The sequence below is a fragment of the Vanessa cardui genome, chromosome 27 (genome assembly GCF_905220365.1).
Source record: "Vanessa cardui chromosome 27, ilVanCard2.1, whole genome shotgun sequence".
NCBI lineage: Eukaryota > Metazoa > Arthropoda > Insecta > Lepidoptera > Nymphalidae > Vanessa > Vanessa cardui.
Genome location: NC_061149.1, coordinates 1,520,315 through 1,543,780, shown reverse-complemented (window position 1 = coordinate 1,543,780; position 23,466 = coordinate 1,520,315). Strand labels below are relative to the sequence as shown.

Here is a 23,466-nt window from a genome sequence, read left to right as displayed (position 1 = left end):
GGAAAGCGTGGTGGAATATGTTCCAAACCCTCTCCTTAATAGAAGAGGAGGCCTTAAGTAATATTTGCTCGTAGACAATCACATTGCAAGGACTTTTTAGTAAAAGATTATATGACACACTTGTGACCAGGTCTATGTTTTGCAACATATGACTTACTTAAGGTTTATTTAAGGTTAAATTCCATGTCTCATTATATTGCCTCATTCTGAACACCGCCATATAAAGTATTAATTGATGCATGATGATTTACTTGGTGGAAGGGCTCTGTGCAAGCCCGTCTGGGTAGGTACCTCTCACTCATCAGTTATTCTGCCGCCAAACAACAGTACTCAGTATCGTTGTGTTTCGGTTTCAAGGGTGAGTGAACCAGTGTAACTACAGGCACAAGGGACATGACATCTTAGCTCCCAAGGTTGGTGGCGCATTGACGATGTAAGGAATAGTTAATATTTCTTACAGGTGGCCCATATGATCGGCCGCCAACCTATACCATAAAAAAGGTAATTCGTGAAAGTTGAATTGAGAATTACTTTCATTTTTTTTATAATATAGTAATATTAGTTTCTATGTGTTGGTAATCTCTGCAACACATGCATCAATACGTGTATCTGCATCTGTTTCAACGTTTATGTTTATAACGTGGTCGTGTTTACGAATCGCTCTCGGCTATATTTAGCGTCGCCGTCTCATACTTCCGAAGTTGATTCGAACCTGTTCGAGTTGGTTTCGTTTTGAGGATGCTGCAATTTACGCAACGCCTTATCATTTCCCATTGCTTAGCATGCATGTTTATTTATGTTATTGCAGTTCACATTACATTCGTTTTGATTTGAAATTTATCTTTTTAAAATTAATGTTAATAATTAAGACTTAAACTATCCTGAACTTTTCTAATAATAATAATAAATAAATATAAATATGAGACAACATCACATACATTACTTTGATCCCAATGTAAGTAGCTAAAGCACTTGTGTTATGGAAATCAGAAGTAACGACGGTACTACAAACACCCAGACCCAAGACAACATAGAAAACTAATGGAATCTATAATTGATTATACAATGGCATTGATAATTCTAAAGACAAATCACCAGAAATCAACCACAGTTTTGGAATTAACCTGACACACACATTTTTTTTAATGGCATTAGGTCTTTTTTGTGTGTCTTATTTAGAGTATTTAAAGCTTATTGTGTTTTTACACTAGGCAGTCGTTTCTAAAATTGTACGTGATCGTAAAACTAAGACAGAAACGGTAAATAGAAGGTCGTTCTCTCAATCAATAATGTCTTATGTATCGGCGTATACTTTGTTATGATTATAAAATGTATACTGTTAGTATAACAGTTACAATAAGAAATATAGATCATTACCGATGCTTGCTTCATTCACAGATCAAGCTTTTATTGATTGTGCTAGTATGAATGTTGTTAATAATAATTATTGCACGATTTTTGTGATATTTATAAGTAAATATTTCAGATAAATCGTTAACAGTCATAGATAACCAGTTCTAGTAAGGATCAGTATAATACATGATTAATTAAAGTCTAACGAACCTAATTACATGCACCTTATAGCATATAAACAGTTGTTAATTGATTTAATTGCAAATTAAAAATGCCGCTTCAACGAATCAAAATAAAATGCAACGTTGTGTTGATATCAAATGCAAATAATTTAAATTAATTAAAGTCAAAACATTCTATGGAGCTACAAAAATTGGCTTTAATATCGTAAAACTTTAACTACATTAAAAAATATTAAAGTAAAACGAATCATGCCTAGTATTTCCAACTTTTTTGAAATCACGTCTCGAAATTAGTACTTGTCGCGACGATTCAAGTGATTTTTAAAATTGATGTAGGTCGGGAAGTTCAGAAAATGAGGCAAAGGTCAAAAACGCTCGCGTTGCAATCCATTATTAAAACATGAGATTTATGCTTTTCACGCTAATAGTGTTTTGTTCGTTAACCAACGAAAGACTGGTCACTAAATATACTATTAATAAGTGGACCAAACCCATCAGCATTCAAGTCATTAAATAAGTGTCGTGGTACGCTGATGCTATTTTTTATCCCATTAGAAAATGGCGAATGTTTATTAATTTATTTTCATCCTTTTCGTTCGTTCGTATTAAACAAATTATGCAAATGAATATTGCTCATGCCATGTATTTTTATATTTGTGACCCATTAAAATAACTTATTATTTGCCTAACATTTTGTTAATGTTTGGGAAAAAAGATATAGTCACATAATGAGTCCCTGCAGTAATAGCCGTGACATAAAAATAACTAGATTAAACACTATCTGTTATTGAAACAATTGAAATGAAGTTGGTATATAAATATTATATAATATAAATACTTTTAAGTGCGTGCTCCTGATACGAGGATGATTTGATTGAAAGTTTCACGTGTTAATTTCGTGCAACTAACGGTAACAAATCAAGTACTTATCAATGTTTCTAGTTAGAACAATTACGTTATTATTTGCATATTAATAAATAAAACAATAGAAAACGAAGGAGCTACGAATACACGAAAACGTTGTCTAAGGTCGCGTCTCCGTCCGTAAAACTGTTATCGCAATTTATAGTGATGTAAGATAATTCTGTTGGTGACTGGAAACGAGCGATAAAGTCGATCTAACAGCGAAACCGGATCGTATCAGTTAGAAACAAATTGACACACAATTGACCAAAACTGCATACGAGCTATTATTATATCCGGTTCGCTGCCGATATGTCTAACCTAAATTAACTGTGAGCTAAAAATACCTCTGCATTAATAAAAACAAGAGACAATAAAGAACTTTGTCGTAATAAAAAATAATCATTAGTCATTAATGCAATTATGAATTGATGTCGTATCGATAAAAACGGGACGGCTTGTCGCCTCACTATAACCGTGACGTTGCTCTATGCACCAACGCAAGCCGGCCGCGGCCCACATAAACCGACTCGAACCGGTTTTGATCCAATCGAGAAACGCGCTCCACTCGCGACCAATCAGCGGCCATTCTACTCAGTCGCTTGCGTTCCTTCAGTCGCCTTGTACTCCTTTGTTTCTGTTTTTCTGCATTATTTACCGTTGATAAAACCGAATTTCTTTAACCGCTTTTGAACCGGTGTTATCTCATACCGTTTTACTTCCCGGTTTGAACGTTTATTTTTAATTTATCATTTCGAATCGAAGATCGGCCGCGAGAAGTTATAGGGACATTATAATGTTGGACAAGTGAAGTGAATTGTAGTCGGGACTGTTCGAGATATACCTGTTCTTAGCTATTTCAATAAGAGTGCCCAATGGTTGTTGAGGTGGTACGCGGTCCAGCTATGGTGGTTGCCGGTGGCGCGGCTTACCGCATCGGATCCGGCGCTTTCATCTTCTTCAATCTAACGAGACAAGACTATAGCTGACGAGTATTATGCTCGTTCTCGAGCAGAGACTGAGTGCGCGGCAAGTGGGGCGCGGGGTTGTGCTGAGAGCCCGCCTGGTCCACGGCATCGAAGCCCACGGGTGGCGAATGAAGTTTTCCCTCCTCAAGACAGAGGTGGAGATCGACGCTGACCCCGAAACGTACAGGGAACTAGCCAGGAGATTGAGAGCGGCGAACGTTATAGTCAGACCTGGGCGACGTTTAACGTAAATACAGAATTATTTTTATATAAATGTAGTTTATAATCTGCCATTCGCACCGGTTAATCTTTGATCGTTTTTAGAAATGGGGAATTTCTTTCGCGAGAAGTGAATTGCATAATTCATACTGGTGTATACTGGTTTTATCAATAGATCGATGTTGTTGTGTTTACGTGACGGATCCTGACTATAATTTAAAGTACGAAAGATGTCCGTACGTATACCATCGTAGGAAATTTTTAAATCATTGAAAAAACATATGGATTATAGATTAAATTAAACAAAAGTTATAGGTGCATACCAATTTTTTTTTATCATAACTTGATTAAAGTAAAAATATATCATCTGTGGGAAATATGTACATATTTAGGTCATTATTCATATATGTACATAAATACTGTATATGTAATTAAACGAAAACAAATTAATTTCATAAATCTTGTGCTTACTTATGAACTAAGAAAATAAACAGTAATTTGTACCAAAGTTATGTTAAAGTAAATTTTACTTGGGAAACATAATTATGTCACTCATATCAATCATACATTAACGGAATTGACTCAAGTGAATGATTATACAGCAGATATGATAACCGGGAATCATAATCTCGTGATGAAGGACACTTGACTTTCTGTTTTCAAATAATGTCCTCTACTGACTTGACTGAATGATTTGACTTAAAATCATAATACTACCTCTGTGCTCGAGTATTGTATACACAGGTTTTTATGGGTATGCCGCTTCAAGATCCCGGGTTTGATTTGTGGCTGAGTCAATGTAGAAAAAGTTCATTGGTTTTCTATGTTTTCTTGGGTCTGGGCGTTTGTGGTGCCGTTGTTACCTCTGCCTTTCCTTGAGAACATTGAAATCAAAGTAATGTATGTGATGTTGTCCAATATAGAAAAAAAACCTCTTGAGTATTTTACGATCAAAAACAATGGGTTATTTATGATAATTTGAAAAAGGGATGAGATGGTTTGAATAAATAAGAGTTAATTTATATAATAACTTAACAAATTAAAGTTTTTAATTCTAGAGGGCTGTATTCCTAAATATGATAAATGTACATCCATTGAATTGTTAAATGGTTTCAATTACTTTAAATTACCTAATTTTTTTGATGGGCTTGCATTATTTTACTTAATGGTAGAATTTTGAACCCGTCTAGAAAAATACCACCAGTCACCATTTATTCTATAACCGAACAGAATCAATTTGAGTTGTTGTGTTTCATTTTGAAGGACATAACATGTGAGTTTCCGGGATTGGCAATATTATTGGCAAATGTTTATATTACTTATAGTAATGTCTATGGCTAATAGTGGTTTCTATTAGGTGTCCAGTACACCTACCTATTATAAATACAACAACAACAACAGCCTGTAAATTCCCACTGCTGGGCTAAAGGCCTCCTCTCCCTTTGAGGAGAAGGTTTGGAACATACTCCACCACGCTGTTCCAATGCGGGTTGTTGGAATACACATGTGGCAGAATTTCTATGAAATTTGTCACATGCAGGTGTCCTCACGATGTTTTCCTTCACCGCTGAGCACGAGATGAATTATAAAGACAATTTATATTGAACCCGCAATCATCGATTATGATGCACGCATTCTTACCACTGGGCCATCTCGACTCTTTTATAAATAATCACCAAAATATAAATTAATAATTTGAAACAATAGTTTTGATATTAAATTGTATTAAATTTTCTTGGTGGTAGGGCTTTGTGCAAGCCCGCCTGGGTAGGTACCACCCACTCATCAGATATTCTATCCCCAAACAACAGTGTATTGTTGTGTTCCGGTTTAAAGGGTGAATGAGCCAGTGTAACTACAGGCACAAGGGACATAGCATCTTAGTTCTCAAGATTGGTTGAATTGACGATGTAAGGAATAGTTAATATTTCTCTCAGCTTCATTGTCTATGGGTAATGGTGACCACTTACCATCAGGTGGCCCATATGCTCATCTGCCAACCTATAAAAAATGTTTGTGTTTATGTCCAATATTTATATTTATTTATTTAACATGGAAGAGGTATATTCTAATTGTTTAAGCTTAAATTCACTGAAATAATTTTACATACATATAATATTAAACAACTATTCTTTTTGTTAAACTATGTTTTTCTTGTTACAGTGTCGCTCCGAAGTCTATTGCAAGTCCTATATTGGCCAACAAGCCAGTTTTAACACAGCCTTGTAAGTAACATTACATTTAATGATGATTTAATAACATTATTTTAAAATATAACAACTCTCCTTATTGCGCCCACTGGTAACAGGAGGGCTGGTTCGTTTTTTGCCCAGAGCATTAGAAATGCTATTCAACGGGCTAATACTGATAGTATTCTTGCCATTATTCTATGTCTTCATCAGTAACCAGAAATACTTACTGTGTAAATGACTATATGGAATGGTGGCAAGAATGCTAGCAGCATTTCCCTGTTGAATGGTGATTCCAATTATCTGGCCAAAAAAGAACAACCAACTCTTGTCAGCAGATACACTATACTAATATTGTAAAGTTGAAGAGTCTGTTTCAAAAAATCAAAATCAAAATAAACTTTATTCAAGTGGGCTTTAACAAGCACTTTTGAATTGTCATTTAACAATTAAGTGAAGCTACCACCGGTTCGGAAAGTAGATTCTACCGGGAAGAACCGGCAAGATACTCAGTAGTTATTCTTTTTCAACATTTAAAAAATACAATCACATTAGTTAAATACAATTATATATGTATGTAATGCATCCTGCCTGGAAGTTTTGCTTTTATAAATGAGTTAATCATAGAAACGATTGGTCGAATTTGGGTTGAATAACCTCATCTCAGAAGCTACTGGTCTGATTTGAATAATTCTCTTCAGTATTTAGTGTTAAATAACAATACAACCATTAGGAGAAAAAATATATGTGACAGAATCTGCAAAATATTAAAAACGAGCGAGTTATGCTCATATTTCGAGTAAAGAAGACAACTAATAAAAAAATAAAAAAATTTTTAAATGTAATGTAAATTGTTTACTGTATTTTTTTTCTGTTCCAGCAATTCTTGCTTCACCCAATCAAATGAAACCACTATATTGTCAGGAGTGAGTATATTTTTTATATAATTACAATTATAATAGCTTAAGGACTCTCCTCGACCCTTTGGGCTATTGTCACCCCCACTACGAACACAAGCTTTATGCTTAATTAGAGCCTAATAATAATAAATAAATATGAGACAACATCACATACATTACTCTGATCCCAATGTAAGTAGCTAAAGCACTTGTGTTATGGAAAATCAGAAGTAACGACGGCACCACAAACACCCAGACCCAAGACAACATAGAAAACTATTAATAATCTACATCGACTCAGTTGGGAATCGAACCCAGGACCTCGGAGTGGCGTACCCATGAAAACGTGTTTTCACACACACAACACACCACTCGACCATGGCGGTCGTCATAATGAAGCATTGCTAATAAATATATTTTGTAAGATATAATACGTTAACTTGTTTTACGATACTAAGAACTGTATATGTTTGCGGTGTTAGCACGCATTTGAATTTGTTTAATACTTAGTATTAAATACTTGACTATCACTGTGGTCTATTGACTAGATATGAAACCGCAGATCTAGAGGACCGCTCGACGCAAACACTTGCAAAATATTCCACGTAGTTAACTAGTATCCCTTTAAGATGGGTGCCACAGCCAAGATTTGTCGGGATATTCTACCTATTTTTAAAAATCAAAAATAAAAAAAAAATTCACAACAACAACAGCCTGTAAATTCCCACTGCTGGGCTAAAGGCCTCCTCGCCCTTTGAGGGGAAGGTTTGGAACATATTCCACCGCGCTGTTCCAATTCGGGTTGGTGGAATACACATGTGGTAGAATTTCTATGAAATTTGTCACATGCGGGTTTTCCTTCACCGCTGAGCACGAGGTGAATTATAAAGACAAATACTAGTTTTAGTTTTTTAAGCTGTGTATGAGAGCAGAGATGGCCCAGTGGTTAGAACGCGTGCATCTTAACCGATGATTGCGGGTTCAAACCCAGGCCAGCACCGCTGATTCACGTGCTTAATGTGTCTTTATAATTCATCTCGTGCTCAGCGGTGAAGGAAAACATCGTGAGGAAACCTGCATGTGACAAATTTCATAGAAATTGTGCCACATGTGTATTCCACCAACCCGCATTGGAACAGCGTGGTGGAATATGTTCCAAACCCTCTCCTCAAAGGGAGAGGAGGCCTTTAGCCCAGCAGTGGGAATTTACAGGCTGTTGTTGTTGTTGTATATCATCAAAGCGACATGTGATAATCATGTGTGTGTCTGTGTGCGCAGCGGCGGCGACGTTAAAGTGAACAGTCCGCCGTGCCACTCGCCGGGCGCCATCCTGCCCGACCTGCCGCAGCCCGCAGAGGATCCCGACAAGGTACCGATCGAATTATTTCCTATTTTTTTTTTTTTATGGAATACGTTGGCGGACGAGCATATGGGCCACCTGATGGTAAGTGGTCACCATCACCCATAGACAATGACGCTGTAAGAAATATTAACTATTCCTTTCCCCTCAATGTGCCACCAACCTTGGGAACTAAGATGCTATGTCCCTTGTGTCTGTAGTTACACTGGCACACTCACCCTTCAAACCGGAACACAACAATATTGCGTACTGTTGTTTAGCGGTAGAATATCTGATGAGTGGGTGGTACCTACCCAGGCGGGCTTGCACTAAGCCCTACTACCAAGAAACTATCATTACTTTATTATTACCGCCAAAGATTTCACAATTGGCGGTAGTTGTGAATAATATTTCTTTTGTTCTCCAAATATACAAATACAAATGCCACCTCAGTCTACCCGTGATCACGAACGCTGTAAAGTGCTCGAAACGTCGGGATGTCAAAAATAATTAATATACGCGACTCAAATCCGTTATAGCTAGTTTTATTTCAATGTGTAATCGCGAAAATTTAAGACAACATTATATCCTATATCACAAAGCGCAGTCGATTTTATTATTCGCTACATATATTGCTGTCTCTTTCTATATATGTGTATCACAAAGGTAAATGATAAGATATAGACAGATATATTTTGATACAAGTTGTTTTTATAAATGTAACAATAAAATATTATTATTATCTATTCAAGATAAGTTACTGCTTTTTTAAATCAAAAGCAGTAACTTATCTTGAAGGAACGATAATAATCAATCTTATCGCTCTAGATTTAAGGTCGGAAATTGTATGAAGTTAGTTTGGTATCGCTAACGTGACCTTGCCCCCCCCAGCACTACGGGCTGTCGAAGGAGGCTTCGTCGGCGGAGACGGCGTCGTGGTTGGCTCGCAACCGTTTCGCGGCGCACGTGGCCACCTTCGCAAACTTCTCCGGCGCCGACCTGCTCAGGTAACGACGATCCACCGGAAGGCATGCCAGGATATATTTTTTTATATAATATTGGTAGGCGATCTGCCGATAAGTTGTTACCACCGTCCGTTTTTGACGCTGTTATACTACCCTTTCCTAACATAACGAATTCACAATTTTTCTAACCTTTCTTTTTTTTTAAATTTAATGTGTTATAAAATATATTATGTTTTAGAATCAAAATAATTAAACAACATGAAACACAAATAAAATTAAAGAAACTATTGTCAATTTGGAAAAATAGAGAATCAGTTTCTTTGTTAATCTCATAGGAAACGAAAAAGTACGGAACCATCTCGACTCTAGTCCGAGTCGCGCTTTATACTAATAAGATAGTAATAAAATGTCGTTTTCAGACTGTCCCGGGACGACATTATCCAGATATGCGGCCTCGCCGACGGCATCCGCCTGTTTAACGCGCTACACGCCAAGTGAGTCTGTATTCTGTACTAAGCCATAACAAGCTGGCGACTCGCCCCGGCTTCGCACGGGAGCCATACTGATACTTAATATACTACAGTCTGTTTACTTACGACATCACATTAGAAATTACTAAATTATCAATGTTTCTTTACTATATTGTCCACGTATTACATACAAAAACCTTCCTCTCAAATCACTCTATCTATTAAAATAAACCGCAACAGAGAATGCGTCTTTGTTTTATGCTATATAGTGATGACGTAAAAAAGTAACAACCCCTAATGTCCCCCTACTGGACGAAGACCTCTCTGTTTTGAGGGGAGGGGTTTGTCAAAAACATATTTTTTTCATATAAAACAATGTACGGCGTGGCCCGCAGGCGCATCGAGCCGCGGCTGACGCTGTACGTGTGCGCGGGCGGCGGCGGCGGCGGCGGCGGCGGCGTGCACAGCGCGCTGTACCTGCACGCGGCGCGCGCGCACGACCTGCTGCACAAGCTGCGCGCGCTGCTGCCGCACGCACAGGTACCGCGCGCCGCCGCACGCGGGGACACGTACCGGCTGGCCCCAAGCGCCCCAGTGTAGTCTTAGATAGAGGATTGTTGGATACGATACTGTTACACTTCGAAGTATGTTAATGAAGAGTAATCCCAATTTATATATCTTCCAGGAGTGCGAGACCGTCCTCGTGTCGGGACCGAACAACGCGAGAGTCCGGCTCACCGACGAGCTGGTCCGTCACCTGCCGGACAACTCCACGTACCGCCTGGAGAGGATCGAGGACAACGCGCTGCTGCTCAGCCCGACTGGCAACTGACGCCCGGCCGAGCGCCGGCCGACGGGACTGGCGACCGACGACGGAGTCGATGGACGACTGTATGGCATCTGCGGTGATCACACGACTGGCACATTACACCGGTGCCGTTGATACACGAGAGGGAGGAGTTGGCAACTTTCAACGAGAGCCAGCGACTATCAACAAATAAGTTGGGGGCAGAGTATTGTATTGAAAATGTTAACGATACAGTATCTTAAGTGTGTAGTTTAAAATGTGTCTTAACTTGTGATTACAAGGAATAAAATGCGATTGAAAAGTGCCTTAAATGTAAAAGATTATATAAGAATTAATATTTATACATCCTATTAAACAATGGAAACAAAGATGGAGATAAAGAGTTGAACATTACGACTCCCATATTATATAAACGATGGTATTTTATATTGGGTCAATTTGTATTAGTAGAGACTTATGGTCTGTTATCAAATAGTATCCGCACAGACTGACAGACTCCAATCGGAAGCCTACTATGTTAATATTATGGGGATTTTAGATGGGTTTTCTATCTGGATTGGTAACGGTTCTCTGGGGTTGGATAGTGTGATGCAACTTCACGAACGACAGGAGTCTTGAAAAGGCGTTCATTGTAGATAGACGTAATACATTAGTGTCTTAAAAGTCAATTTAGCTTTTCTTGTTCAGGGAGGTTTGACGTTTAACAAAAGTGACTATTTTGTGTAGAATTAAAATTACACTTTATTCGAGTCAGCATATTTGCGTCCGAATCATTTAACATTCAAAATATTACAAACATTTGCCTGATTTTTTGACTTCTTGGGATTTGCATTGTTTGCTTGTACTTGTGCGAATAAAGCAAATCCAATTACATATATACTATACATGTGTTCGAACAATTTTAACATGCGAACACATTACACCAAGTAAGAGGCCTCATTAAATGGGCCGCGTTGATTATTATACTATAAATAAATAAACGTGTGTTTGTGTGTGTGCACTAACTCTTTCACCTCATCGTATTAACGTTATCAATAATTGTATTAAAGTAAGTTTATTTGTTTATATCTTATTTTGTGGTTTGTTATGGGTTACTTTACTTCATTATGACCTTAAATTGTAATGCAGTAAAGATTTTATACGAATCTAGGTTATGTTTTAATTTCGATTCGTAGTTCATAGTTTAACTTTAGATTCGATATAACTCGGGCATTGTGTAACCGGATCTTAGATTAATTAAATTGATCTATACAACTATTACTATATAAATAGTACAGAGCATTGTAGATATATGTAGATTTAATGTTGTAGGTATACAATTTGATAATGATCCTTGCTAAGGATTCTTAGGGACCAATTTGGAACGGTCGTATACTCTGTGAAATCTGCAAGTATCAAAATTTGTTATATTTTTTTAATTGAAATTTAATTTTAAGTTAACATTAGTCATTTGTAAACAGAGAGAGTAGGTATGCTTGAACAGAAGAACACATGAAGTTCTGCGTTCGCTCCAATGCGACTGCGTACAGTACGACACAACTCAGATGTAGCGTCGGCAAAAATGATGAAACCGATCACATCCGAAGTGCCTTCAAAGCATGAATCTTTATTCATTTCTTATGCGAAAACTATCTTTACGCAAACGTAATAATTTGTAATGTCATATAAAAAAATTTACGATTGTTTTTTTTTTTCATTATTTATGGATGCTACATTTAAATTGTGTCGTACTATAACAGCCAGTACATACATAGAGTACGATGGTTAAAACGTACAATATATAACAAATATACGCTAACAAATCTTACAGTCGACATCAACATTAATATAGATAGAAAATAGTTTTTAATTTGCAATATTTTAGTGCAATGTTACGTTATATTGACATTAAATTTAAGGCAGCTATACTCAGATGTTATTTGTTGTTTAGAACAGGAATTGAAATGTTATTATAAGGTTTATACGATATTGAATTTGATTCATTTTAGTTGAATAGCGGAATTATCGTCGATATATCGACTGCTGTACGCCGTAGGTTAGATTAAGGAACTGAAGTGGACGCCAGCGGTGCCTTGACTCGCGTCACTGCCTGGATAGCGCTCGTTGCATTGTGGAGTATTAAAATATATTTTTTTAGGTTTTATACAATATGTAAGAGTATATAATTAGTGCATGAACCGCTTGTTACGATCGATGTGTCGTATTCCTTAGTTAATAAATGTATTGAAGTTATCAAAAACGTGTTTCATTTCTAATTTACTTGAATTCGCACAAAAGACTTGGAATTTTATCATCATCATCATTAGGAGCCCATACTTGCGTACTGCTTACACAGGCCTCTCTATATGAAATAATATCGACAAGACATATTTTGTTATAGAAACGAGCAACCAAGTCGATCCATTCTGTTCTTTTCTGGCTCCGAAGAGAATTATAATGTCAATAGATATCGGTCCCTATCGGGTGCAACGTAAATGAAAAACTGATTAGTACTGTAACTGTGCCACTGTATCAATTACTATTAAAATAATAGAAAAAATTTGGCGGTGAATTAACCTTAAAGGCTGATTGATAAAATAGACTATTTGACAATGCGAAAAATAAATTGTGAATTTTTGTAATCAGTGTATATTAAGAGTTTAAAAATGGTTATTTACTAACGAAAGTTGAAAATAATACTTAATTTATTCAATAATCAATAAATAAAAATGCATTTTTTCAAACGTTTGTCACGTGACACAAAACGCTCCTGATTGGCCGGGCTTATGAATAAAGTCACTATAATAACATAATACACAATAAATAACATATAAACTCAATTTCTGTCATCGAATCTGAAATATGCAGATAAACTAATTTAATATCAAACAGCACTACAGGCGCTTGTTGATATCAGCTGTTTTTGATAAATATTACATAACATTTTAGCTAATCTGCATCTTTTAGATTATCTCATCTCTAGAAATCTCCAGATTAGTTTCATCTCTACCCTTCAACTTGAGATTCAGTTTAGTCATCGCTATCATAATTTTTAAAGTATGTTTTAGAATAAGAGACACTGATCACCACGTTAAGGTATTATTTGAAAAGTAAATAAAAGACTTATGGAATGCAACATTTCCTTTATTTTCCTCTCTTGGTCGTTGGTGTCGCACAGCTCAGAGAGTCGTCGAAATCCCCCAGACCTGACAATTGCGACAACATGAGTAAAGACGAATAATCAACTAATAGGTATATATAATGAAATAGTCGATCTCACTAGCAGTCAGCAGGGCGTGACGCCGTGCTCGCGCTCGATGTGTCGGCGGAAGGCGTCGCGCGCGGCCGACTCGAAGCCGCACGCGCCGCACACGAGCACGTCGGCCGCGCGCACCTCCGCGCTCTCCAGCAGCAGCCGCCCCGCGCCGCGCCCCTCCGCTGCAACGCGCTCTGTTACACTGCTGCGGCAACGCGCTCGCGTGACGCGTCAGCGCGCGCGGCACTCACTCGGCGCGGCGCCGTCGAGTGCTTCTCCCGACGTGCGACGTGACGACGCGTACGTTAGCTCCGCGTGTAGCGACACTTCTCCAGACTAATGCAGTGTGCGCTCTGATCCTTCTGCTGTCACGTGACCGATGCCTTCCACCTGTCACCGATGCAGATACGCACTAGTGGTGATCCGGACGTCCTAAATTATTCATTGATTGATCGTGGTGTACTTTGATAAGTTCTACAGTAAAAAAGTACATGAATATGTACGTATAACATTTCAATAACATATAGTAATTATTCTACTTGTGTAAGGTAAGGTAGTCTGTAATATATAAAAATGTATATATTGTTGGAATAAACAAGCAACATCAGCGTCAAGTCACACAACTTCACTTTTTAAAAAAAAAAAAAGGCGGGAGATTCGTAGTTGACACATTGAGAATTGGCAATTATAATTATTACGGTGTAATGTGATTATTGATGGTTATTTGTGTTGTAGACTACATGTTTTTCTTTTGTGGTAGATTGAGTGTTATTTTAAATTAAAGTTAATTGTTTTAGAGGTTAACCTACTTCCTACTTCTGGTTCTAAAAATATGTTCATAATCTGACAATCAGGCAGTGCAATTAAATATATAAAAATGTATACATCTTACTTTATGCCCCTTTTGATACGGAGTCATTTTAACGATCTCCAACTGACCTGTAACATATACAACTGCATTGAACATCAGTTATATTAAAATTGCCCTTTTTTACTCCATGCGTATTTATGTATATATGGGCGCAAGTCGCCATCTATCGGTAATGGTTGTCAAATAACGAGGTTTATATTTTAAGTTATTGTTTATATTATTATATTTTATTAGATAAATGTCTAAGAAGCGTAAATATGTATTTCAATAGCTATTTGTAAACATGATGATGTTATTTATCAGGCTCTAATAATTAATAGAGATTTGATTGTTTTATTCTTTAGAAGATGTGAGCTCATGTCGCCATTTATCGGCAATGGTTTTAAAATATTAATGATGTTAATTAATAATTGTATATTGTTAATTATCATTTTAATGATACTATTTTATTATGTAAATTTCTAAAACACTACAATGTAATAAGTGAAACTAAAATGTGGATTCGTCATGCAGCGCCACCTATAATGTGTCATAACGGACTATGTAATATAAATGTTGGTTTATATTACTTGTTTTAAGGAATTCACTTGTAATTGATTAAGAGCTGTATTTAAGAATAACAATCTTATAAATATTCATTTTTAATATTAAACTGTATTTCAAGAATGAATTTGCAGTACTTGCATTAATTTATCATAAAACTTGTAGTTGTGAATATCCGTTTGATTAATTCTAGAAGAACGCTTTAGAAACGAAGATTCTTTTAGCAACGACACATCGCATTGACACTTTTTCGAAGAATTTACTTAATTTATAAAATTGTTAATACCATGAAATAAATAATATTTATTTGGCTGCGTTTAATTGCAATGGAAGCTGACAACCCAACTATATCTCCGACATATACATGGTACATAAAATAACATTTTTTACTATTTTTGTCTGTCTGTCTGTTTGTCGAGGCTAAACTCTGGAACGACTGGACCGATTTTGACGGAACTTTCACTGGCAGTTAACTGATATAATAAGGAGTAACTTAGGCTATAACAATACATTTTTTTGTCTACTTCAAACGCGTACAAGGTCGCGATCACAGCTAGTTATCAAATAAAATCAATATAAGCACAAACCAGACACTACAGCGTACATTCAATAAAGCAATATTTATGACATCTTTTGTGCCTGTAATTACTGCCCTACTAACTTTAAGCCAGAACTCGTACATAGTATAACTGTTAGGAAATCTTTTCCTCTTATATTTGCAATCAGTCCTATAGCTAAGGGCATGTCTGTTGAAAATGCTGTCATGCGAAGAGGCTTCCTATCGAAAGCACGACATCTGTTGCTCAGAGCTACTGCTGGTCTTCTAGCTCTAAGATATGATGGCGTTTTAGTCATCTCACACATTGGTCCACGACGAGTTGGCGAGTGTAGTTTTATGGTGGCGGATTGATCGGTCATTGTATTTAATTGCCAAAATTCGAATTATCTCTTTAACTGTTTTCATTTCGAGGTGCTTGTAAACTTAATTAATGGTGATGTACCATGTACCCTTGCGATTGCTGCTGTATCAGTAAGTAGAATTAGCTGTGAGTACTACCCACCCCAATGAGCTCGCATAACTACAGCTATCATATGAATTATAATTTTCTTATTTACAAGAACTTGCTAAGTACACAGTTGATATCTTATATATCAAATGTGTACATAGTGTTACAGTACATAAGTATATGTATAAATAGATGCAGTATTCTAATCTAACGGTAACAAAAAACAACCATAGAGGACAAACTACATACTTTCTGTCTATACATAGTATGTTGTTTAAGGATAATTTTTTTCTATAAAATATATTATGATTTTGAATAAAAATCTCGCCAACGGCATCCGCCTGTTTAACGCGCTGCACGCCAAGTGGGTTTGTATTCTGTACTAAGCCATAACAAACTGGCGACTCGCTCCGGCTTCGCACGGGAGCCATACTGATACTTAATATACTACAGAGTCTGTTTATTTACGACATCACATTAGAAATTACTAAATTATCAATGTTTCTTTACTATATTGTCCATGTATTTATTACATACAAAAACCTTCCTCTCGAATCACTCTATCTATTAAAATAAACCGCAACAGAGAAAGCGTCTTTGTTTTATGATATATAGTGATGACGTAAAAAAGTAACAACCCCTAATGTCCCACTACTGGACGAAGACCTCTCTGTTTTGAGGGGAGGGGTTTGTCAAAAACATTTTTTTTTCATATAAAATAATGTACGGCGTGCGGTCCCCGCAGGCGCATCGAGCCGCGGCTGACGCTGTACGTGTGCGCGGGCGGCGGCGGCGGCGGCGGCGGCGGCGTGCACAGCGCGCTGTACCTGCACGCGGCGCGCGCGCACGACCTGCTGCACAAGCTGCGCGCGCTGCTGCCGCACGCACAGGTACCGCGCGCCGCCGCACGCGGCACACGTACCGGCTGGCCCCAAGCGCCCCAGTGTAGTCTTAGATAGAGGATTGTTGCATACGATACTGTTACACTTCGAAGTATGTTAATGAAGAGTAATCCAAATTTATACATTTCCCAGGAGTGCGAGACCGTCCTCGTGTCGGGACCGAACAACGCGAGAGTCCGGCTCACCGACGAGCTGGTCCGTCACCTGCCGGACAACTCCACGTACCGCCTGGAGAGGATCGAGGACAACGCGCTGCTGCTCAGCCCGACTGGCAACTGACGCCCGGCCGAGCGCCGGCCGACGGGACTGGCGACCGACGACGGAGTCGATGGATGACTGTGTGACATCTGCGGTGATCACACGACTGGCACATTACACCGGTGCCGTTGATACACGAGAGGGAGGTAGTTGGCAACTTTCAACGTGAGCCAGCGACTATCAACAAATAAGTTGGGGGCAGAGTATTGTATTGAAAATGTTAACGATACAGTATCTTAAGTGTGTAGTTTAAAATGTGTCTTAACTTGTGATTATAAGGAATAAGATGCGATTGAAAAGTGCCTTAAATGTTAAAGATTATACAAGAAATTAATATTTATACATCCTATAACACAATGTAAACAAAGATGGAGATAAAGAGTTGAACATTACGACTCCCATATTATATAAACGATGGTATTTTATATTGGGTCAATTTGTATTGGTAGAGACTTATGGTCTGTTATCAAATAGTATCCGCACAGACTGACAGACTCCAATCGGAAGCCTATATTAATATTATGGGGACTTTAGATGGGTTTTCTATGTGGATTGGTAACGGTTCTCTGGGGTTGGATAGTGTGATGCAACCTCACGAACGATAGGGAGTCTTGATAGGACGTTCATTGTAGATAGACGTAATACATTAGTGTCTTAAAAGTCAATTTAGCTTCTCTTGTTCAGGGAGGTTTGACATTTAACAAAAGTGACTATTTTGTGTAGAATTAACATTACACTTCATTCGAGTCAGCATATTTGCGTCCGAATCATTTAACGTTCAAAATATTGCAAACATTTGCCTGATTTTTTGACTTCTTGGGATTTGCATTGTTTGCTTGTACTTGTGCGAATAAAGCAAATCCAATTACATATATACTATACATGTGTTCGAACAATTTTAACATGCGAACACATTACACCAAGTAAGAGGCCTCATAAAATGGGTCAAGTTGATTATTATACCATAAATAAATAATCGTGTGTTTGTGTGTGTGCACTAACTGTTTCACCTCATCATATTAACGTTATCAATAATTGTATTAAAATAAGTTTGTTTGTTTGTTTATATCTTATTTTGTAGTTTGTTATGGGTTTCTTTACTTCATTATGACCTTAAATTGTAATGCAGTAAAGATTTTATACGAATCTAGGTTATGTTTTAATTTCGATTCGTAGTTCATAGTTTAACTTTAGATTCGATATAACTCGGGAATTGTGTACCCGGATCTTAGATTAATTAAATTGATCTATACAACTATTACTATATAAATAGAACAGAGCATTGTAGATAAATGTAGATTTAATGTTATAGGTATACAATTTGATAATGATCCTTGCTAAGGATTTTTAGGGACCAATTTGGAACGGTCGTATACTCTGTGCAATCTGCAAGTATCAAAATTTGTTATATTTTTTTTTATTGATATTTAATTTTAAGTTGCCATTAGTCATTTGTAAACAGAGAGAGTAGGTGTGCTTGAACAGAAGAACACATGAAGTTCTGCGTTCGCTCCAATGCGGCTGCGTACAGTACGACACAACTCAGATGTAGCGTCGGCAAAAATGATAAAACCGATCACATCCGAAGTGCCTTGAAAGCATGAATCTTTATTCATTTCTTATGCGAAAACTATCTTTACGCAAACGTAATAATTTGTAATGTGATATAAACAAATTGACGATTGTTGTTTTCTTTATATATCGATGCTACATTTAAATTGTGTCGTACTATAACAGCCAGTACATACATAGAGTACGATGGTCAAAACGTACAATTTATAATAAATATACGCTAACAAAATCTTACAGTCGACATCAACATTAATATAGATAGAAAATAGTTTTTAATTTGCAATATTTTAGTGCAATGTTACGTTATATTGACATTAAATTTAAGGCAGCTATACTCAGATGTTATTTGTTGTTTAGAACAGGAATTGAAATGTTATTGTAAGGTTTATACGATATTGAATTTGATTCATTTTAGTTGAATAGTGGAATTATCGTCGATATATCGACTGTTGTACGCCGTAGGTTAGGTTAAGGAACTGAAGTGGACGCCAGCGGTGCCTTGACTCGCGTCACTGCCTGGATAGCGCTCGTTGCATTGTGGAGTATTAACATATATTTTTTTAGGTTTTATACAATATGTAAGAGTATATAATTAGTGCATGATCCGCTTGTTACGATCGATGTGTCGTATTCCTTAGTTAATAAAGGTATTGAAGTTCTCAAAAACGTGTTTCATTTCTAATTTACTTGAATTCGCACAAAAACTAGGAATTTTATCATCATCATCATTAGGAGCCCATACTTGCGTACTGCTTACACAGGCCTCTCCAAATGATATAATATCGACCTTAACAATTTGATAAGACAAGATTAAAAATGGAAATAATTATTAAAATATTATGAATAGTTTCAAGTCGTTGTACGCTCGAGATTCAATCTTTACAGAGATATTTTGTTATAGAAACGAGCACCCAAGTCGTCCCATTCTGTTCTTTTCTGGCCCCGAAGAGAATTATAATGTCAATAGAGATCGTTCCCTATAGTCATCGCTATCATAATTTTTAAAGTATCTTTTAGAATAAGAGACACTGATGACCACGTTCAGGTATTATTTGAACAATAAATAAAAGACTTATGGAATGCAACATTTCCTTTATTTTCCTCTCTTAGTCGTCGGTGTCAATTCCCCCAGACGGCGCTGCTGGTGAGTACCTAACAATCGCGACAACATGAGTAAAGACGAGTAATCAACTAATAGGTATATATAATAGAATAGTCGATCTCACTAGCTCTCAGCAGGGCGTGACGCCGTGCTCGCGCTCGATGTGTCGGCGGAAGGCGTCGCGCGCGGCCGACTCGAAGCCGCACGCGCCGCACACGAGCACGTCGGCCGCGCGCACCTCCGCGCTCTCCAGCAGCAGCCGCCCCGCGCCGCGCCCCTCCGCTGCAACGCGCTCTGTTACACTGCTGCGGCAACGCGCTCGCGTGACGCGTCAGCGCGCGCGGCACTCACTCGGCGCGGCGCCGTCGAGTGCTTCTCCCGACGTGCGACGTGACGACGCGTACGTTAGCTCCGCGTGTAGCGACACTTCTCCAGACTAATGCAGTGTGCGCTCTGATCCTTCTGCTGTCACGTGACTGATGCCTTCCACCTGTCACCGATGCAGGTACGCACTAGTGGTGATCCGGACGTCCTAAATATTGATCGTGGTGTACTTTGATAAGTCCTACAGTGAAAAAGTACATGAATATGTACATATAACATTTCATATTACATATAATCATTACTCTACTTGTGTGAGGTAAGGTAGTCTGTAATATGTAAAAATATATATATTGTTGGAATAAACAAGCAACATCAGCGTCAAGTCACACAACTTCACTTTTAAAAAAAAAAAAAGGCGGGAGATTCGTAGTTGACACATTGAGAATTGGCAATTATAATTATTACGGTGTAATGTGATTATTGATGGTTATTTGTGTTTTTAACTGTATTTCAAGAATGAATTTGCAGTACTTGCATTAATTTATCATAAAACTTGTAGTTGTGAATATCCGTTTGATTCATTCTAGAAGAACGCTTTAGAAAGATAATTGTTTTAGAGTTTAACCTACTTCCTACTTCTGGTTCTAAAAATATGTTCATAATCTGACAATCAGGCAGTGCAATTCAATTTATAAAAATGTATACATCTTACTTTATGCCCCTTTTGATACGGAATCATTTCAACGATCTCCAACTGACTTGTAACATATACAACTGCATTAAACATCAGTAATATTAAAATTGCCCTATTTTACTCCATGCGTATTTACGTATATATGGGCGCAAGTCGCCATCTATCGGTAATGGTTGTCAAATAACGATGTTTATATTTTAAGTTATCGTTTATATTATTATATTTTATTAGATAAATGTCTAAGAAGCGTAAATATGTATTTTAATAGCTATTTGTAAACATGATGATGTTATTTATCAGGCTCTAATAATTAATAGAGATTTGATTGTTTTATTCTTTGGAAGATGTGAGCTCATGTCGCCATTTATCGGCAATGGTTTTAAAATATTAATGATATGAATTAATAATTGTATATTGTTGATTATCATTTTAATGATTCTATTTTATTATGTAAATTTCTAAAACACTACAATGTAATAAGTAAAACTAAAATGTTGATTCGTCATGCAGCGCCACCTATAATGTGTCATAACGGACTATGTAATATAAATTTGTTGGTTTATATTACTTATTTTAAGTAATTCACCTGTAATTGATTAAGAGCTGTATTTAAGAATAACAATCTTATAAATATTCATTTTTAATATTAAACTGTATTTCAAGAATGAATTTGCAGTACTTGCATTAATTTATCATAAAACTTGTAGTTGTGAATATCCGTTTGATTCATTCTAGAAGAACGCTTTAGAAACGAAGATTGTTTTAGCAACGACACATCGCATTGACACTTTTTCGAAGAATTTACTTAATTTATAAAATTGTTAATACCATGAAATAAATAATATTTATTTGGCTGCGTTTAATTGCAATGGAAGCTGACAACCCAACTATATCTCCGACATACACATGGTACATAAAATAACATTTTTTTACAATTTTTGTCTGTCTGTCTGTCTGACTGATTTTGACTGATTTTGACGGAACTTTCACTGGCAGATAACTGATATAATAAGGAGTAACTTAGGCTATAACAATAATTTTTTTTCTCTAATTCTAGCGCGTACAAGGTCGCGATCACAGCTAGTTATTATCAAATAAAATCAATATAAGCACAAACCAGACACTACAGCATGCATTCAATAAAGCAATATTTATGACATCTTTTGTGCCTGTAATCACTGCCCTACTAACTTTAAGCCAGAACTCGTACACAGTATAACTATTAGGACGTCTTTTCCTCTTATATTTGCAATCAGTCCTAAAGCTAAGGGCATATCTGTTGATAATGCTGTCATGCGAAGAGGCTTCCTATCGAAAGCACAACATCTGTTGCTCAGAGCTACTGCTGGTCTCCTAGCTCTAAGATATAATGGCGTTTTAGTCATCTCACACATTGGTCCACGACGAGTTGGCGAGTGTAGTTTTACGGTGGCGGATTGATCGGTCATTATATTTGATTGGCAAAATTCGAATTTTCTCTTTAACTGTTTTCATTTCGAGGTGCTTGTAAACTTAATTAATGGTGACGTACCAAGTAACCTTGCGATTGCTGCTGTATCAGTAAGTAGAATTAGCTGCGAGTACTACCAACCCCAATGAGCTCGCATAACTACTGTAATCATATAATTTACCTATTTACAAGAGGTTGCTTACTACACAGTTGATATCTTAGATATCAAATGTGTATACAGTGCATAAGTATATGTATAAATAGATTCAGTATGTATTCCATCCCCTACTGCTAATCTAACGGTAACAAAAAACAACCATAGAGGACAAACTACATACTTTCTGTCTATACATAGTATGTTGTTTAAGGATATTTTTTTTTCTATAAAATATATTACATACGTTTTTGAATAAAAATAGTTGATTAGCGAGATGAATATTTGAGTAATACAAAAATAAGTAATTGTAAGTACACAAGAAACGAAATCTTAGATAAAGGATTGTTGGATATGATACTGTTACACTTCAAAGTATGTTAATGAAAAGTAATCCATATCATACATTTTCCAGGAGTGCGAGACCGTCCTCGTGTCGGGACCGAACAACGCTAGAGTCCGGCTCACCGACGAGCTGGTCCGTCACCTGCCGGACAACTCCACGTACCGCCTGGAGAGGATCGAGGACAACGCGCTGCTGCTCAGCCCGACTGGCAACTGACACCCGGCCGAGCGCCGGCCGACGGGACTGGCGACCGACGACGGAGTCGATGGACAACTGTATGGCATCTGCGGTGATCACACGACTGGCACATTACACCGGTGCCGTTGATACACTAGAGGATAGTAGTTGGCAACTTTCAACGAGAGCCAGCGACTATCAACAAATAAGTTGGGGGCAGAGTATTGTATTGAAAATGTCAACGATACAGTATCTTAAGTGTGTAGTTTAAAATGTGTCTTAACTTGTGATTACAAGGAATAAAATGCGATTAAAAAGTGCCTTAAATGTAAAAGATTATACAAGAATTAATATTTATACTTCCTACGAAACAATGTAAACAAAGATGGAGATAAAGAGTTGAACATTACGACTCCCATATTATATAAACAATGGTATTTTATATTGGGTCAATTTGTATCAGTAGAGACCTATGGTCTGTTATCAAATAGTATCCGCATAGACTGACAGACTCCAATCGGAAGCCTACTATGTTA

At 37.2% G+C, this 23,466-nt stretch overlaps 2 protein-coding genes across 8 annotated transcripts in view; both read left to right on the top strand.

Moving 5' to 3' along the window:
• The window catches only part of LOC124541041 (transcription factor CP2-like protein 1), a 53,959-nt gene extending 41,425 nt beyond the window's left edge, over positions 1–12,534 (top strand). For all 7 annotated transcript variants that reach the window (XM_047118839.1, XM_047118838.1, XM_047118840.1 and 4 more), the window contains 7 exons: positions 5,789–5,850; positions 6,695–6,740; positions 7,992–8,082; positions 8,944–9,059; positions 9,437–9,511; positions 9,883–10,027; positions 10,173–12,534. In XM_047118839.1, the coding sequence (XP_046974795.1) occupies positions 5,789–5,850; positions 6,695–6,740; positions 7,992–8,082; positions 8,944–9,059; positions 9,437–9,511; positions 9,883–10,027; positions 10,173–10,319 (682 nt within the window). In that variant the 3' untranslated portion in view covers positions 10,320–12,534. The remainder of the gene's footprint in view (positions 1–5,788; positions 5,851–6,694; positions 6,741–7,991; positions 8,083–8,943; positions 9,060–9,436; positions 9,512–9,882; positions 10,028–10,172) is intronic.
• A 3,722-nt stretch (positions 12,535–16,256) lies between these two features.
• On the top strand, positions 16,257–19,341 carry LOC124540936 (transcription factor CP2-like). The gene is made up of 3 exons (XM_047118710.1): positions 16,257–16,315; positions 16,697–16,841; positions 16,986–19,341. Exons 1-3 carry the CDS (start codon positions 16,257–16,259, stop codon positions 17,130–17,132), a joined length of 351 nt encoding a protein of 116 aa, XP_046974666.1. The 3' UTR covers positions 17,133–19,341.
• The last annotated feature ends 4,125 nt before the right edge of the window (positions 19,342–23,466 follow it).

What these genes read in the sequence shown, in the direction of transcription:
- LOC124540936 (XM_047118710.1), top strand. Translation starts at nt 16,257, where the DNA reads ATGATTTTGAATAAAAATCTCGCCAACGGCATCCGCCTGTTTAACGCG. An exon ending in TTTAACGCGCTGCACGCCAA is followed by an intron (nt 16,316 to 16,696) that starts GTGGGTTTGTAT and finishes CGGTCCCCGCAG; the next exon opens with GCGCATCGAGCCGCGGCTGA. An exon ending in CGCTGCTGCCGCACGCACAG is followed by an intron (nt 16,842 to 16,985) that starts GTACCGCGCGCC and finishes TACATTTCCCAG; the next exon opens with GAGTGCGAGACCGTCCTCGT.